Below are 18,881 nucleotides of genomic sequence, written 5' to 3'. Positions count from 1 at the left end.
TGCTGGGATTTCGCATTGGGCTGGAAGGAAGAATTATTCATCAGCACCCAGCTAAGTCTCAGAGGAGCTGTTGAGCCCAGTCTGGCTGTTTGTGCTTCTGCACTGAATCACCTCAATTACAGGATTTACTTTGAGTCTAGTTTGGGAAAGAGGTTTAAAAAAAAAAGCCCCCTCCCCCTGGCAGTGGTGACAAAGGCCAAGAAAGGCGTTACGTCGGCACCAGGAGGGGTATAAATAGGCAGCTGGTCCAGAAAGGAGCCAGATGCAAACAGGAGGCTGGAAAGCAAACAAAGCTTCTCTCTGTGCATGTGAGAGCCTGGCGCCCCCCTTCAAGATGCCCGAAACCTCGCTTCCAGTCCCCTTCCTCTGTCTTCTCGCCTTGTCTTCAGCCTGCTACATCCAGAACTGCCCTCGAGGAGGAAAGAGAGCCTTGCCCAACACAGAGCTCAGACAGGTACGAGAGGGGCTACTTGCGGTGTGCGTGGGGTGGGGTGGGACTAATTCTTCACTGTGTGGTGAACTGTGTTCCCATACAGTGTGTGTGTGTGTGTGAGTGAGTGTACTTCAATACTCTGGGCACAAGGGACTGTCTTCCAGTCCTGGGTGTGTTCAGCAAACTCCTATGTGGAGACTCTATTCGAGTTCTGGGTGTGAGAGGGACAGGGGCAAACTCCTCGCTGGCTGGCAGCTAGATTCAGCTCATTGGCCTGAAGCTCAGACTGGCATTTTCTAAAGCTCCTAGTTCTTGCTCCAACTTGCTTCCTTTACAGAAATGAACTTACATTGCTTTGAGCAAAGGTGCTTTGTATTGACGCTTCTTAGAGACGGGGGGGGGGGAATCTCTATTTAGATTTAGGAAAGGTGCCTCTAAGTCCCCCTACCCTTGGCCCCTACTTGGAAGCTGCAGAGAGAAAAGCTAGGGAGAAAAATAGGGAGCCAGTCCTTAAATCGACTGAAATTCTTTGGACTGGGAAACTGGAGGCGATGGGAGGGAAGTGGTAAAATGATGGGCACTTCACTGGAACTGGGGCTGTGCCTCCTAAAGAGGAACAGCAGACATTCGTGATTTCCTTCTGCCACCTAACACCCTTTTAATGCAAGCTTGTTCCACAAACTTTAATAGTTCTTTTGGCTTGTGGTTAAAGAACAGAATGTTTGCTCTGTTGCTAGTTGTAACAGCCTCAGTAATGCACTCGCAGAGAGAGGACATCTGAAGCCCATTTGAAGAGCCAAATCCTCAGCTGGTGTAAATCATCTTCAATAGAGCATGACAACACCAGCTAAGGATCTGACCCCCAAGAACCCAGGACTTGTATTTTCTTGTGGAAAGTGAACAGATGAAATTTCTTTTAAGTTACAGACCTTCCAATGTACTTAGGGTGAAATCCTGGCCCCACTCTGGTCAATGGACATTTTGCCGTTGACTTCAACGCAGTCTGGATGTCACCCTCAATGCAAATGTGACGTACCAATAATGTATTTAGGGTAATTTCAGAAGAAAGGCTATATCATAAAAGTAATAGCACCAGTGCATTTGAAACACACATTGATTTACATGAGGCACTACTGTGTTACTTTCTTAAACCATTTCAGTCGTATCGTAGCAAAGTGTTTGACACCATTTCATTTCGGTTCTACCACATTTTGAGCAGATCTGAACACAACAGTTACCTGAGAAATTTATATATCAATTTGTAGGCATGCAGGTTAGAACAAGAGGATTTAAAATAACCAGAGTTAATGGGATTGTCTCTTCCTATTGTGGCTGACTTGATTTTTAGACAACGTCTCTGATGTATGGTAGCTTGTCCACCTATGGAAAGTTGGTCCCAAAAGTGTTTGGGCCATTAAAGAACCTAACAAATTAAGCACCATGGACAGAGCCACTGTGCTAACCAATTAGAGCCTGTGATCAGCTTTTTAAACCAGTTCCTTCTGATCAAAATTTGAATGCAAACATCTCTAGACCACAATTTAATTTTACATTTCAATAGGATGCACTGTGGCTGACTTTAGACTGATGTGGCTTCTAAGTGTAATTACTAAGGTTAAGATTTTGTCACAGTTATTTTTAGTAAAACTCACAGACAGGATGTGGGCAATAAACAAACATTCATGGAAGCCCACAATCTATCTATGAGTTTTACTAAAAATAGGGGGGGAGCGGACCGGGGGTGGAAGAGACTACCGGCGCCAGCCCCCATTGGCGACAGCGGTGGCTGACAGCTGCAGGCCCCTTGTCATCCCAAGTCATGGGGCTGAAGCTGAAGCAGAAAATGTCATGGAGATCGCTGAAAGTCACCGAATCCGTGACCTCCGTGACAAAATCTTATCCTTAGTAATTACTTTCCCCTGTGGTTTGTGCATAGTCACGATCCCACTGCTGGTGGGCAGTTATTAAATGAGGGGACCTTTGACACAGAGATACACAGCATGGGCCTGTATTGCCTCCCATCACGGAGTAGCCTTTCCCTTTTATCCTGAAGAGAGTGTGCAAAATATAGCCCCTTCATCTACCAGTCCGCAGCGAGCTTCCTACGCTAACTGTGAGCTGGAGCTATATGGATGATAGAGCACAGGAGTTAATAATAATGCCTGGCTCTTATGTATCACTCAGCAGCAGCAGATCTCAAAGTGCTTTACAAAGGAGGGCACGGTCATTATTCCCATTTTACAGATGGGGAAACTGAGGCACAGAAAGGTGACATGACCCACTCAAGGTTATCTACCAGGCCAGTGGCAGAGCCAGGAACTGAATCCAGGACTCCTGAGGCCCAGTCCAGTGCTCTAGGCAACCAGCCCACACAGACTTGGTCCCTACTGAACACACCCTACCCTTCTCTCCTGGCTAAATCTGACCGGTAGTGATCAATGGCTCCATGTCTAGTTGGCAGCCGGTATCAAGTGGAGAGCCCCAAGGGTCGGTTCTCAGGCCAGTTTTGTTCAATATCTTCATAAATGATCTGGAGGATGGCGTGGATTGCACCCTCAGCAAGTTTGCAGATGACACTAAACTGGGAGGAGAGGTAGATATGCTGGAGGGTAGGGATAGGATACAGAGGGAACTAGACAAATTAGAGGATTGGGCCAAAAGAAATCTGATGAGGTTCAACAAGGACAAGTGCAGAGTCCTGCACTTAGGACGGAAGAATCCCATGCACTGCTACAGACTAGGGACCGAATGGCTAGGCAGCAGTTCTGCAGAAAAGGACCTAGGGGTGACAGTGGACGAGAAGTTGGATATGAGTCAACAGTGTGCCCTTGTTGCCAAGAAGGCCAATGGCATTTTGGGCTGTATACGTAGGGGCATTGCCAGCAGATCGAGGGACGTGATCGTTCCCCTTTATTCGACATTGGTGAGGCCTCATCTGGAGTACTGTGTCCAGTTTTGGGCCCCACACTACAAGAAGGATGTGGAAAAATTGGAAAGCGTCCAGCGGAGGGCAACAAAAATGATTAGGGGACTGGAACACATGACTTATGAAGAGAGGCTGAGGGAGCTGGGATTGTTTAGTCTGCGGAAGAGAAGAATGAGGGGGGATTTGATAGCTGCTTTCAACTACCTGAAAGAGGGTTCGAAGAGGATGGATCTAGACTGTTCTCAGTGGTAGCGGATGACATAACAAGGAGTAATGGTCTCAAGTTGCAGTGGGGGAGGTTTAGGTTGGATATTAGGAAAAACTTTTTCACTAGGAGGGTGGTGAAACACTGGAATGTGTTACCTAGGGAGGTGGTGGAATCTCCTTCCTTAGAAGTTTTTAAGGTCAGGCTTGACAAAGCCCTGGCTGGGATGATTTAGTTGGGGATTGGTCCCGCTTTGAGCAGATGACCTCCTGAGGTCCCTTCCAACCCTGATATTCTATGATTCTATGATGGAGAGGCTACCCCTTCCCTTAGGAAGCAATTGCAGAGCCAAAGTGAGCTTTCTGTTAGGCTGTTTTATTTGCTATTCATCTTAAGTCCTCTCTTCTCTCATATGGCTAATAAGAACATCCAGTATTAAAATACTTAATGACATACATTGTGAAAGGGATACTAACCCCCATACTGCAGGGGTTAAGCCAATCTCTAGGAAAGACTAGAAGGAGCCCTAATGCAGGGGGCAGCTTATCTCACATCTGCCTAGTATGGGGCTCTTGCACCTTCTTCTGAAGCATCTGGTACTGGCTATGGTCAGAGCCTGGATACTGGGCTGGATGGACCCTGGGTCTGATCCAATCTGGCAGTTCCTATGTTCTTTCTTAATGTGACCCCATCACTTCTAGCTATTCCCCTTTGTACTATCCTAAGTAATTCCTCTCACCCGCTTGAATGTAATGACCCCCATCCCTCCCAGAGGTCATCAGCCAGGTTGCAACCCAGACCTTCAGCACGACAACACTGATCTCTAGCACTTGAGCTAAAGGGATAACTCTGTTACTGTTAATAGCAGTAGGTTGTTATCCTCCAGTGGGTGGACACACACGCACACACAAAATGCACTGTGCTAGGATTGGTTACACTGACCTCTTTCAATGTTTGTAGAATCATGCTTACCTTCCCACCCTTAGTCACTGCTTAGCCAGACTACCCATATTTAACCCTTTCCCTCTTTCTTTCCAAGACTGTCCCTCCAGCCCCCGCTCACTTTTTGCTGCTCTTCTTTGAACTGCTTCTAATTAATTAATATATTTCTGTTACTGAGGTGGCCAGAACTGAATGCTCTATTCCATTGGTGGTCTCAGCAGAGCTGTACGGAAAAGAGCACTTGTACCTCTTTACCCCATAAACAAACGTATTGAAAATTCTAGTGGGGAGGAAATTCCCTTGACTAGGAAGTTCTAAACATGGGAGCAGAATTGATGTAGCCCTGAAAGCAACATCATTCTACAGCTTGGCTCTAATTCCTTTAAGGGTTGAAGGCATCTTTGCAAGAGAGCCACCACCATCCATGAATGACATTGGCTTCCATATAATATGGTGGAAGGCAAATTGTAGGAGACCTTTAAAACAAGACTGAACAAAAGGAGGCACAATCTGGCATTGCCAACAAGGGAAAGAGCAGACAATCCAGTAGGCCATTTCTGTCTCCTGGTTTTTGGACAAAAACCATGACTGCTAATGCCAAGTGCTTATCTAAACCGCTGGGAGCCACAGAATATTTAAACCCCTCCACTTACTTCCAGGGTTTGAGAGAGTGAATAAGCTCATCCTTCTGCTCAAAAAAATAAGTTAACTTATAGCATCATCTTCCATGGAAAGATCTGAACCCAGCTGCTATTCTATCAACTGAAAATGATTGTCCCCTACATTGGTAACCTTACAGGGATGTGTCCTCCATTGAGAAAGCTGCATTTTACTTCAGGGGAGGACGAATATTATGCTTAAAGTATTTGTTGGTTTTATAAATACCTGATGAGGTAGGTATATATGGCTCAGTTCACCCACTATTGAAATGCAGATATCTAGTAAATGGAATAAGTGCCCAGATACTGCAGTGATGGGCATGGGATACAAACATGAAGGGGTGGAGGGAGTTTGTTAACAGCACAGCACCTAAAGCAGAATATCAGCTCCAATTGAAGCTGCAGGGGGCGCTCAGGGAGGCAGGATGTAATTAACTGGGTGCAGTTCTTCGGGACACACCCACTCTTATGGGCTCTTTCATTGCATAGCGGCCTTGCCTGCAACAGGTGGAGAGGGAGAGGGAAAATGTGTGACCATGCAGCTGGTTTTAGGGTTGATCTCAAAGACCCAGTCCTGCCTCCTAGCTCAGGTTAAACACCTGCTGAAGGATTTGGCCCATAAAATCAGCTAAGAATTAACCGCCATTCAACACAATGGGAATTTTGCCATTTATTTCAATGGGGAGCAGGACCTGGCTCACAACCTTCAGACCTGGCTCACTGGTTATAACAGTGTCCCATTCATGCACCCGATTCTCCTGGCTGGTTACTCCATGGACTCACCTCTGATTCCCAGCGGTGAGATCAGGCCCCGTGCTTATACCATGCATGAGGGGTTTCGCTGTTCCCTGAGAATGAGCCTCCCCCCATTCCCCATGCAGCCCCTGGCAGGCTGATCTGTCTCCTGTCTTCCCAGTGCATACCCTGTGGCCCCGGGAACAGAGGGAACTGCTTTGGCCCCAACATCTGCTGCGGAGAGGAGCTCGGCTGCTACGTGGGCACTTCCGAAACCCTGCGCTGCGTGGAAGAAAACTACCTGCCTTCCCCTTGCGAGGCCGGCGGGAAAGCCTGCAGCTCAGGAGGGAGATGCGCTGCTCCCGGCGTTTGCTGCAATGATGGTAATAGAGGTGTACCCCCCTACCCAGAACAAATACAATGGAGAGAGGAGGCACCTCAAATAGTAACAGCCTTTACTTAGTGGATCATCTCCTCTCCTGGGTACTGCACTGGCCCCGTTTCTGTAGTAGCTGAGCCCCTCACAATGTTTAATGTACTTATCCTCATAACACCCTACTCTGTGATGTAAGGAAGTGCTGTTAGCCCCACTTAGAGATGGGGAATTGGCCACCGTCAGCAGCAGGATAATGAAAGAGATGGTATGATCCAGAATGTCAGCTACTTGACTCTTGGATTGGACCATTTCTGGAAATACAAGTAACAATAATGGACCAAACCTGCCTGACATCTTTAGTTTTTGCTCAGTCATGAATCAGGACAAACTCCTATTGACTTCCCCGGTGGGGCGGAGGGGTTGCTGAGTAACTGACCTCAATGGGCATTTTGCAGGAGTAAGGATTTGACTCAACACAAAAGCCTATGGCTTATATGACACTTTCTATCTTCAAAGCTCTTTACAAGCATTAACTAAAGAGCTCACCAGACTCAAAGGTAGGGTTGTAAAAGTATTACTATAATCCCGATCTCCCAGATGGGGAAACTGGTTTGCCCAAGTCTACATAGCATGTCAATGTCAGAGCTAAGATTACAACTCAGGAATTTCGGGTTCCCCACTTCCAACCTCCATTTGTAATGTATTTGCTGGCAATATGTTATTCATCCACGATGTCTCTGTTTGCTGTAGTGAGTTCCAGACAGGTTGTGGTCTCTGGTAAACAAGGGAGACAAAGCTGGAACATAAGCTCCGTGGAAGTCTTCTTGTGGCTGTAGGTGTAGCTTTTCTGTTTAATAAGTCCCTTCTGTTTAAGAAAGTACATGGAATCACAGCCTATGACACCAGTCCTTGGAACCCACTGCTTCATGTAACATCAGTGATAACACTTTGGTTTCTTTTCTTGTGTCAAAGAGAGCTGCACCATGGATACCATTTGCCTGGATGACGATAGTGACAGAAGTCGAGAGCCCTCAGAGAAGAACCTGACTGTGCTGGATGGCTCGGCGAGTGACCTCCTGCTCAAGCTGATGCATTTGGCGAACAGGCAGCAACAGGGGAAGCACCAGTTCTACTGAGGGAAAGAAGCAAGATCAGAGATGAGTCTAACAGCGAGTATGTTGCTTACATGCCGCAGCACCTCAGAAAACCCTTACGAGATGTAAAGGAACAGCCCTTTGAGAGCATTGTAAATATGTGGCCAATAAAGTCTTTTATTGCACTGTGCTATTCAACTTTGTCCTGTGTCATTTGCACTGAAGTCTTCGGCACCAGGGGCTAGATCTGCAAGAGCTCAGGACTTTGGGTGCAGAGCTCATTTGAAGATCTGCCCATCAATGTCACAGCAGGAGCTGAGCTCTTTAGAGAAGCTGGGGGGCGCTGAGCACTCAGCAATCTGGCCCTCTACGGCTCAGCAGCCCCTCCTCATTCAGTGGAGGGGAAAAGGAGCACCACATGTGACATCACTATTCAGATCTTCCAAAAGCCTTTGCCAAGTTCCCCCGGCTAAGAGAGGCAGCAGACAGTTCAGATGTACACTGCAGGCAGAAACCAGACCTCACGGGGTACAAACCTTCAGCAGCCCCCCCCCCCCCGGAGCACTGACTTAGAGGATCACTCCTGGCAGCACAGGAGTTTCCCAGAAGACTCCCATGGGAGTTCTGTCTGAGGACAATTCTGCACAGTTTGGGGTGTCTGATGGAAGCACCCCCGCAGGGCAGGCTAGCTGCAGAGAGTGGTGTGGGTGAAGTTTTCAAAGGTTCCTGAGCACCTGTGGGTACGTCTACATGACAAGCAGAAACCCAAGGCAGCAAGTCTCGGAGCCCAGGTCAACAGGCTCGGGCTCACAGGCCTTGCACCGCAGCACTAACAATAGCCCTGCAGATGTTCAGACTCGGGCTCCCAACCTCACCCCTCTGGGCAGGTTTCAGAGCCGGAGCTGCAGCCTGAGCCAAACATCGACACGGCTGTTATTAGCACCACAGCACAAGTACTAACCTGTAGGTCCGGGCTCCAAGACGCACTGCTGCTGGTTTCTGCTTGCTGGGTAGACATAAGCTTCGGTGACGGTAAGTCCCACTGACTTTCAGTGAGACTTGGCCTCCGAAGTGCCTTTTGAAACTGGGATTTAGGTACCTAACTCACTTAAAAGCTTTTAAAAATGTTATCCACTGGACGTTGGACACTAAGACATTTTAACTCCAGTTGGCACCAAAGACTGTCTTTGGAAACTACCCCATAAGATTCCTACCTCGCCCCCTTTTTTGATTCTGTATTCAACTGCTCATCACTGGAGTAGCTGACCACCAGGGTCACTAAAAAGAAAAGGAGGACTTGTGGCACCTTAGAGACTAACCAATTTATTAGAGCATGAGCTTTCGTGAGCTACAGCTCACTTCCTCAGATGCATATTGTGGAAACTGCAGCAGGCTTTATATATACACAGAGAATATGAAACAATACCTCCTCCCACCCCACTGTCCTGCTGGTAATAGCTTATCTAAAGTGATCATCAGGTGGATACTATTAATTTAGGCTTAAATAGAGACTTGGAGTGGCTAAGTCATTATGCAAGGTAGCCTGTTTCCTCTTGTTTTTTCCTACCCCCCCCCCCCAGATGTTCTGGTTTAACTTGGATTTAAACTTGAAGAGTGGTCAGTTTGGATGAGCTATTACCAGCAGGAGAGTGAGTTTGTGTGTGTATGGGGGTGGGGGGGATGTGAGGAAAACCTGGATTTGTGCAGGAAATAGCTCAACTTGATTGTCATGCACATTGTGTAAAGAGTTGTCACTTTGGATGGGCTATCACCAGCAGGAGAGTGAATTTGTGTGGGGGGGTGGAGGGTGAGAAAACCTGGATTTGTGCTGGAAATGGCCCACCTGATGATCACTTTAGATAAGCTATTACCAGCAGGACAGTGGGGTGGGAATAGGTATTGTTTCATATTCTCTGTGTATATATAAAGCCTACTGCAGTTTCCACGATATGCATCTGAGGAAGTGAGCTGTAGCTCACGAAAGCTTATGCTCTAATAAATTGGTTAGTCTCTAAGGTGCCACAAGTACTCCTTTTCTTTTTGCGAATACAGACTAACACGGCTGTTACTCTGAAACCCACCAGGGTCACTGTCATTCGCAGGCTTTATCCTGCAAGATGTGGACGCATCATCTCCATTGGATGGCAGCACTGTGTAAATTGAGGGACGCGCCCAAGGATCATTTGCAGCAGAGCCAGGAACTGAACACAGGTCTTGTGTGTCCCATGCTACTGCCCTGTCCATTAAACCAGCCTTCCTCCCATAATTAGCTCTTGGGAAGATATTAATAATCAGCGGATAGGTTCAGCAGGCTCGAAGCCACAGGGCCAGCTCCCAAGACCTCAGACAAAATTCTCACATTGCCTTAACAATCTCCTCCCAGCCCTGTAAGGGGCAAGCCAGGAAGGGCCCTGATTCCACCAGTAACAACCAGACCTTGAGGGAGGATGAACCCAATGCAAGAGGGTGAACTGTCTGTTCTCTGCCTCTCCAGACAGTCTGCCATGGGACCCAGCTGAGTGCCAGGACTTGATCTGTTCTCCTCCCCCACCCCCATCGCATATGAACTCCATAAGGATGGCATCAGCCCCCCGATGCTGAAACCTGACTCTGGCTCTGAGCGTTCTCTGCTGCAAGATACAGCCTCAGGGCCAAACTCTGCTCCAGGCTACACCTGTGTAAATCGGGAGTAACCCCACTGAAATCACTTTGGATTTATACCCCTGCAACTTCACACAACCCCTATGAAAGAGGTAATTGCTTTGCCAGGTCCAATTCTGCCCATATTTGCATCCAAGCAACCCCATTGGCTGGGCAGAGTTTCCCCCAGGGGCTGTAAGGTCAATCCTGGTACAAGCAAATCCAACATCTATTGGGCCAGGTACTCCACTGGTGTCAATCAGCCTAGCGCTGCCGTGGAGCTAGGTTGATTGACACCAGCTGAGGATCTGGCCAAATGACTTCAGCACAACTTGAACCAGGTTCACCAGCCCTGCTAACCGGGTATCAAACAGCTTTCCCGAGTGATTTAAAGTAATTGCACCAGCCAGCCTGTTACTGATGCTCTCCTATTGCCTAGAGCAGGGTTTTTCCACCTGTGGGTCGGGAGCCAAAATTGGATCACCAGAATGTTTCAAAGGGTCACGTGGCCGTTCCTGTGGCTCCTGCCCCACAAGGCTGGCTGGGCACAGCTCCCTGCTCCAGGCACTGCAGCCTGGGGGGGCCCAGAGCCACTCAGGTTTGGCCCAGCCGTCATGACAACGGGAGTGTGGATAGGCCGAATCTGAGTGAGTGGCCAGGTCACAACGCCACTCACACACCTTTGGTGCAGGCAGGGGTGCAGGGCCAAACCTGAGCAGCACTGCAGCCCCAGAGGTCATGATGCCCAGAGCAGAGAGTCAAGCCCAGCCAGCCCCACAGCACAGGGGCTATAGGAGCCGCCATTGCGGGGTGAGTGCTGGGCAGAGCCCAACCCCCTGCCAGGGGGCAGGATCCAACCAAACCCACTCCAGAGCCCCAGACTATTTACTGGGTGGCAACAGGTCATCAACACTTACCAACGGGTCCTGAGCCCAAAAAGGTGAGAACCACTGGCCTAGAGGACATCCTCCAGGAAAAGCAGTGGGGTGGTTTGCACAGGGCAGTGCACCAATGTGGGTGCCTGATTTAACGCTCTGGGTTTCTTGCTGTCCAGTTGGCACTAAAGAGAGCAGCATCTCGTTTACTGTATTTACAGAGTCCTCTGCACTGAGGGACTCACACTGCGGTGACGGTACCTAGAACGGACGGACGGATCCTGTAGGTCCATGGGTCGAATGAATGAATTTGGGGCTTTTTAAGTCAAAAATTCAACTGGGTGAAACGATTACGAAGACTTTAACTGACATGACAAGCCCCTGCGAAGTCTGGCTGTGATGCACTGCACCATCCCATATGCCATGGAAGCCATGATAGGCAGCACCCTTAGAGCTGATGGTCGCCTACCGTGCGCGGTAATAAGCACGAGCGCAAAGACGCAGACACTCGACTTGCTGGCAGACGCGCCCCTGGATAGGAGCGCCCCTGGCTGGTTTTCATACAGGGTAAAACCCTTCTGTCATTCAGGCTTGCAAAGCCAAGCAGCCACAGAGCCAGACCAAGCCCTGGGGTTTGTGCCCGGGGCTCAGACATTGAATTCTGGGGCAGCTACGGCTCCTCCCCACAGGCAAGCCCTGCTTAGCTAGCAAAGCTAAGGGCCCGGCTCTGACGCTGCTCTGTGCAGGGGCTCCCTTGGGAGTTCAATGGGAGTCTGACCATGGGGGTGGGGGTGCTCTGTCAGACCCTTGTTGGCTGCAGCCATCCTGGAGCTCAGAGCGGAGCTTGGCTGGCCCATGTGTAGCACTGGAAGCACGTGTCACCTGGTTTCCAGTTTCGTGACAAACCCAGATCTCAGGCCAGAGGGGCTGAGCCCTTGTGACCGTGAGAACGCGGGCTGGGGAGACACTTCCTGAGGGAAGCAATGGAAGCCCCATCAGTCGGGACACTGGAAACAAGGCACAGGGAGGAGAAGAGCCCTGCCTTGGCAGGGGAGGGACTGGCTGTTCCAGCAGACCCCCATCCAGCTCCCGTGAGGCTGGGAACACATTTCCCAGGAGCCCAGGGCTGCTTTGGGACTTGGGGTGGAAAACATGAAACGCTGCAGTTTTACACCTTTCTCTTTTGAGTCTCCCAGGGCACTGGAGCCGGCCGCCCAAAGTTCAGGGTTGTGACTCTGCCAAAGAACAGATTCCCATGAGCCCTGTGCAATGAACCCCCTGCAGCACCCAGATTGCCCTTGTGTAGCTAGCAGCTTCTCCCCCTCTTCACCAGCGAACCCTCACAGGCAAGCTAGCGAGTCGCGCTGTGCAGATGGGGAAACTGAGGCAAAGCGGTTAAGAGCCATGTTGAGTTTGGACTTGCCGTGAGTGCACATAGAGTGTCACACCCTACTGCACCCCCTGTGGTGGCTAATAACAACCACAGACCCTGCTCCCTCCTAGTGCCCCCTCGGGTCAGGGCAGTGGCACGGAGGGGGCAGCTTGTCCAAAAGTAGCTCAGTTTTGGCACAGTCCTCACGCACACCTGGAAGCTCCTGGGGAGACCGTGCTCTGCTGAGCTGTCTCTGGCATGCATCACCCCTACGCAGATTTCACCCTCTCATCCTTAGTGACTTGCGGAGGGAGTCAGCATCAAGACTCAGGAGCCTAGTTCAGGAGTTCCTGGCTCCCGGACACATGCTCAGACCACGTCGCTCTGATAAGACCATAGTTCAGCTGAGTGGCAGTCAGACAGCCCAAAAGGGGAAAGCAGCTGGGAAACATGTTCCTGAATGCAGAGAGCACGGCATTCTGCAGGCTTCTCTAGTCTCATTGTGCTGCCTCTCTGACTGGGAATTTGCAATGAGAATCAGATAAAGCATGCTGGCTCATTTGATGTGCCATTCTGTTTGAAACACCTCATGGTCAGAGCAACCTGGGCTGGGATAGGCAGGGCCGGGAAGTGAGATTTCAGAGATTGTGTCACCACTTTTACTGCAGGTGGCAATGTTCCCTCTAATTTTTGACAGGCCGTGTGCGCAAAAAATTTCTTCTGTGCAAATTTTTGGGCGTGCCGTGTTTTGCCATGTGCGCACGTTTAGGATCTGTGTGCGTGCACACACCTTAGAGGGAACAGTGGAGGGCGGAGAATATTAGGGCATGTCAGCATGGCCAGAGCAGAGGGAGAGAGGGCACTAGCAAGGGAATTATTTGAGCCCATTTCTCTGACCTGCTAAGCAAATAAATGGCAGATCAAAAGGCTTGGGAGCGGAGGGAGGCCGGCAAAGCAGCCAGCAAAGGATTAATCTCCATTGCCTGGAGTTACAGTGAAGCGAACGGGTTCCTGAGGAAGGCATACGAAATAGCCCCCTTCACTGGATAATAAGGGGGCTGGCTTCTGATCACTCAGTGCAGTCCAGCCAAGCACCCCGTTTTTGCTTAGAGCTCTTCTCTCATTCCCCTCCCTCTGACCCATCTAGCCCTCGCTCTCCAGCTCTTTACTATTCATGGCTTCTCCACCTCCAGCTCCTCCTCTCCCCTGCCCTCTCCCTCAGGTCCCTCCTGAGAACCCACCTGTTTATTTCAGGAGCGTTCTCCTCCCAGTGCTACACAGGAAGGCAGCCTAGAGGAGCACCATGGTCCCCTCTGGCCTGGGAATCCATGACACCTCTTGAAGCAACCCCTCCTCCTCCATCTGCTAATGGCCTTTCCTCTCCTCGTCCCACGGCTTGCGTGTGCCCCTTCGGTCTCGATCGGGGATTGCCACAGCACCCACCACCATAGCATCTCAGGCCCAAATCCTCAATGCTATTTAGGCACCTAACTCGCAGGGATTCCCATGGGAGTTTGGTGCCTAAATAGCCAGGCAATTCGTGTCTGCAGGGAGACATCTCTACTAGACTCCATGGAGTCTTCTTGGAAGCAGAGCTTGTGACGTACATCTATAGCACGTGTAACCCACACACGGCCTGGGTGTGGTGTTCTGTCCCATCTAGTGGCACCGAGATCACTTAGAGATTAATGAGTCTGCTCTATAGCCTTAACTAAGTGCCATATGGCTTTTAGCTCATGCAGTAGAGGCTCATGCACTGAGGTCCCAGGTTTGATCCCGCCCGCCGACAACTGGGGTCTGTTGGTGTTACACGCTCACATTTACACAGAGCTTTGCTCCGTTAAGGACCCCTATAACCAACCCCACTTTGGTGGCAGTGGGATTCGGATCCACGTCCTTCAGAGCGAAAGGCCTTGGCAGCTACAAACAGAACTGGAGGACACAAGGTTAGAGTTTGAAAGGTATCGAGGTGGCTGAAGATTGAAATCAATGGGAGATCCACACCTAGGTGCTTTTGAAAACTCCACCAGGTACCTGGCTGCATCTTTAGGTGCCTAAATACCTTTAAAACCCTGGCCCAAATTCCCCAAACTGGTAGCAATTATAGACTCAAACCTCTCATGTGAGCCAGCCACCAGAGGGAGACAATACCCCACACTGTCTGAAGATTATGTGTACAGTGCCTAGCGCAATGGCGTGGGGGCTGCTAGACACTACCACAATACATTAACACCAGGATCAGAATCTGACCCATCGACTCAATTGAGTTAGTCTGCATTTATACCCATGAGAGGTCAGAATCAGGCTCGCTGATTTCAGTAGAGTTCATCTATAGGTACACCAGTGTACCTGAGAGCAGAAGTTATCTCACTGGTTACTTTTCTTTAATGCCTTGCATATTTTTTGCAAGCAAAGCAGAGAGATAGGTCTTTCATCTGAGCAAACCACACCTGCATCACACAGCAAACCACGGAGGCTTCTGGACTAGAGCAACACAGCCCTTTCAAAACGTCAGGGACCCGACATTGAGATTCCAGTGCCTGGAAGTGCATAATGCCACATTATCTACTGATTGCCCTGTCACGTATAGCTCCCACAGCTGGAGAGACAGAGAAGTCAGTTCAGTGGGTCTCAGGCTGCAAGCACCCTCACAACACAATTAATACATAATCTTACAGTTAAAGAGCTCTCATCCCACAGGATGATTAGCCAAGTGTATATCTAGTGAATCACACAAATAGGAGGCAGCAGAAAGCCTCGTTAGGGCCACCGAACCCCACAGCTGTGCAGAATCACTCTCTACTACATATTCATTCTCTCGTCGAGTCAGGTTCAACGTGAGCCAGGTCATGGGGTTGCCATAATTAACCAGATTTCACGGGTAGAGAATTTGTCCGGATAACTTACACTTCCCTTTGCTCAGCGTCATCCCAGGACTCTCACCCTCGCTGGCTTCTTGCTCCATGGAGCAGAGCGAAGTTCTGGGGCTGTTCAACAAACTGGGTCTAGCTCCCGACACATTTCAATGTTCTGTATGTTGGCCTGACGTTCCGCTCAGGACAGCCAGAACCGTAAGCCACAGAGTTACCCCCTGCCTCAGCAGAGATTAGCCCGTGTGTCAGCTCCCTGCCACACCAGCCCGCCCGCTTCACTAGCAAACCCCTTGAAACTCTGCCAGGCTAAACCTTGCCTTGCAGGTAACAATCAGTGAATTGCAGTTCCCCGGAGACGTCTCCCTGCAGCATCTAGTCCCTCTTGCTGGATGCTCACAGAAATTACTAAATCCGCTGCCTCCAAAGAGACAGCGTGCATGTCAGCTGGTTAGGTTTGCTGAAGACTCACACTTACTTCAATAGGATAGCAGTGAGCTGGTTTATAGTAAAACTAGGGAGAAGTTTATTAACAAAGAACAGAGATTTAAGGGATACTAAGCAAGTATAAAAGAGAGAGGTGTGGTTACAAATAATACAAAACACACTTGATAGCAACTAATTTTAGCAAGTTACCATCTTTGCCAAAGCAGTTTTCTTCCCTATATGAAGTTACCAGCATCCCTAGCCCTCCAGACTAGGGAATCCAACTTTCACAGGCTGCCGTCCCTTTATGTCCCCACAGTGATGGGTCACTAAAAAGTCTTTTTCCTCCTCTTGTATTACCCAAAATCTATTTTCTCTGCCACAAGAGGCAGGAAGTCTTCCTGGAGTGCATATTCTGCCTCCCAGCATGATTGTTGAACAGTCTTCTCCTCTATTTGTTTATCTGGATGGCTTTCTTTACCTTACATATAAATGTACTTTCATTGTCCTCTGCCTGAAGTCTAGCTGGTCAGACAGGTAATACACACCCCTTTGTGCACTGCCTCCCAAACACATTTTGAGAACATGTTTCTAGCACACATCTGTAACTCTTTATACACAACCCGTACATCCATCACATGACAGCGGGTACTTTACATGGCACTTTTGAGCTACATATTATGACAACAGTGTGTTGGGGCAATGCGTATGTCAGAGTTGATGCGAGTTACAAAATGGGGGTGCTCTCTGCTAATTGGCACTGCTGGGTAAAACTTTAGGGTCACAGCTGGGTAAAACTTTCTTGTTGTGTGTCTTGGCTGCTTTGCTTTTTCTATTGGGGTGTGATTCGGGACAAGCCACCAGCAGCACCCTCACACTGGCCCCTGTGCAGGAGGGGGATTCACCCCCGGCAGTTTGCAATATCCTCCTCGTTTCTTTATTCACCCAAAAACGTCCTAAACATCAACATCCCCTTTTGTTCAGCATGAATGTGAAGAAGTGACTGAAATAAAAACTGCTGCCAAACCCAAAGTACAGGCACATGGCTCTTCCCAAAACAGAGGCAAATACGAGGCTGTCCAGAAATCTGAATGAGCTGTGTGGAGGGACTCTCTGGGTATTGTTTGAGCAGAGGGAGGTGTGTAAATGTAAGAGAAGCAGGAGACAGCACACACATACAGAGACAGACACAGTCTGGACAAGCTCAGTGGGTGACCCCAAGAGGAGCCAAGAGAAGGAGTCTGGTGCCGGAAAAAGAGGCTTGGAGCAGAAAGCAAAGAACCCATCTCCTGTTTGGTTCCTTCTGTGTTCAGGGAAACAGGACTTTGTGTTCACCCCTTGTAAATAAACAAGATTGCAGCGAAGAAAAGACCTGATTCTGTCATCAATTTCTCCTTTTAACTGGAACTACCCACAACCCCCCAAATTCAGCGAACCACTCGGGTCCAAAGGGGCAACAGGGTGTTGAAAAAGAGAAGGAGCACACTTACCCGTTGGACCAGGAGAGTGCTGGTTGGATGGTAGCCGGCCTGTGATGCAGGCGACGCAAAGGCACCGCCTCAATCGGCTCTGACGGTCACCAAGCTTAGGAAGCAACCATTTATAGAGTCCCAAGAGGGAGGAGGCACTCCAGGGAGGTGGAGCAAGAGGCGGAGCTTCCAGTGTCAAACCGGGCCTCCTCCCTGCTGAGTAATGCCGTGTCTGAGGAGTCACAGCCACTATATATGTTGCTGCACCCGCAAATCGCCCTGCTGCTTGCGAGGGTTCCTTCTTAGAACTCTCTTTTGGGTCTCAGTCCTGCTCCCCGGGGAGCTGTATGGGGTCAGCCAGGAGGATGAGGCCCATCTCTCCTAGCTAACTAGTGGATAAGAAAGTACAGAACCTGGTCTGAAGCCCCTTAAAGCGAATGAGAGTCACATAGCCTGGCTCAGGCCTATAAACAGCAACTATGTCTGTGTGTAATTAACAGGCAGCTTAATAATGAGAGAGAGAAAGCTCTTCCCCCTCCTAGCCATTTTCTTCTGTGACCAGCTGTTTTTGACTGTTTCTCAGGGACATGTACTAGCCTAGCAGCCTCACAAGCGGGTCTCCTGGAAACAATCCTGAAACTACAGACTAATCAGAGATGAGAGGAAATGGAAACCCTGGGGTTGACACCCACAGACTTTGAGAAATAGCAGATCTGGACCCACCGGCATCCTACAGAACCAAAAGCATAGCTCTGAAGCTGGCATTCAGATCTGGATTGTGGATCTAGACTATTGATCCACTGATGCCTTGTATTGTCTCCCACTGATGGAGTCCTCTTTTCCCTTTCTACAGCAGGCTGAGAAAGGGCAGCCCTGTGTTATACCCCAGTGCTCAGCCCCTTTTCCAGACAGGGGCTCTCAGTCATTCTAAATCACCTACAATAATACCTGGGGGAAGAGTTTATAAAGGCAGTCCTTTCTCTCTAGTGCAGTTACATCTTTAAGTCTTTGAAACACTCTTTTTTCTCCTCCTTTATGATTTCAATGGGAGTTTAGCGCTTAGGCACCTTTGAAAACCTCACTAGGGGTGTTGACACCTAAATATCTCCATAAAACTTGCCCTCGGACTCCAAATTTCTGGGTTCAATTCTGACTCTGACATTGACTTTCTGTGGGCTCATAGGCAAGTCACTTCCCCTCTCCCTGTCTCAGTTTTCTATCGGTCCATCTAAGGTATTTATAGGGCCTGTTCTGGTATCTGGGCCTACAAATGTATCCAAATTGTGAGCTCAGCTGCGAAGAGCCAGTGAAAGTTCATTCAGAGTTACAATAACATGAAACAAGAAATGTTGATGGGAAAAGGTGCAAAAGGGAGATGAAAAACAGCATGAGTCCAAACAAAGAGGCCTCCACATAGAACTCACGGGCTGTGTTAAGACCATGCCTGGTAACCAAAAGAAGTGTTGGAGCAGATATCAATGAACCAAAATGGGTGTGTCAGAAACTAGGCCTAATTGGTGGACAAAATAATGAGAGGAGGAGCTATTCCCTCCCCCCCCCCCCCATTTTGGGGTCTTCAGAAAGAGATTTTGTGGAGGAATAAGGAGCAGGTTATCATGAAGCCGGCTGATGAAAGAAAGGGAAAGGAGCAAGCTTCACCATCACCTCCATGCCCACCATCTCCTGGGACTCTGGACCTTCTTCAGCCTGGATTGAAGAAGAAGAAAGCAGGCGCAGGAGCAGGTCCAGCTGCAGACACATTCATTGAGCAGCCAGCGACCTGCTGCTGCTGAGCTTAAAAGCAGGCCTACTGGCTCTCTTCAGCCAATCAGGTGGGGTAGCCAATGAGGCAGTCCTGC

At 49.3% G+C, this 18,881-nt stretch overlaps 1 protein-coding gene across 1 annotated transcript; it reads left to right on the top strand.

Moving 5' to 3' along the window:
* Window positions 1-262: 262 nt before the first annotated feature.
* On the top strand, window positions 263-7,537 carry LOC311520084 (vasotocin-neurophysin VT-like; the record flags this gene model as incomplete). Its single annotated transcript, XM_084627328.1, has 3 exons — window positions 263-454; window positions 6,082-6,283; window positions 7,249-7,537. The coding sequence occupies 3 exons, from the start codon at window positions 263-265 to the stop codon at window positions 7,410-7,412; spliced, it is 558 nt and encodes a 185-aa protein (XP_084483454.1). The 3' UTR covers window positions 7,413-7,537.
* Window positions 7,538-18,881: the final 11,344 nt, after the last annotated feature.

This window comes from Lepidochelys olivacea (assembly GCF_965140295.1).
Source record: "Lepidochelys olivacea isolate rLepOli2 genome assembly, chromosome: 4".
Classification (NCBI taxonomy): Eukaryota; Metazoa; Chordata; order Testudines; family Cheloniidae; genus Lepidochelys; species Lepidochelys olivacea.
Note: the sequence above shows the minus strand (reverse complement) of the source record. Positions and strands in the feature narration are given on the sequence as shown.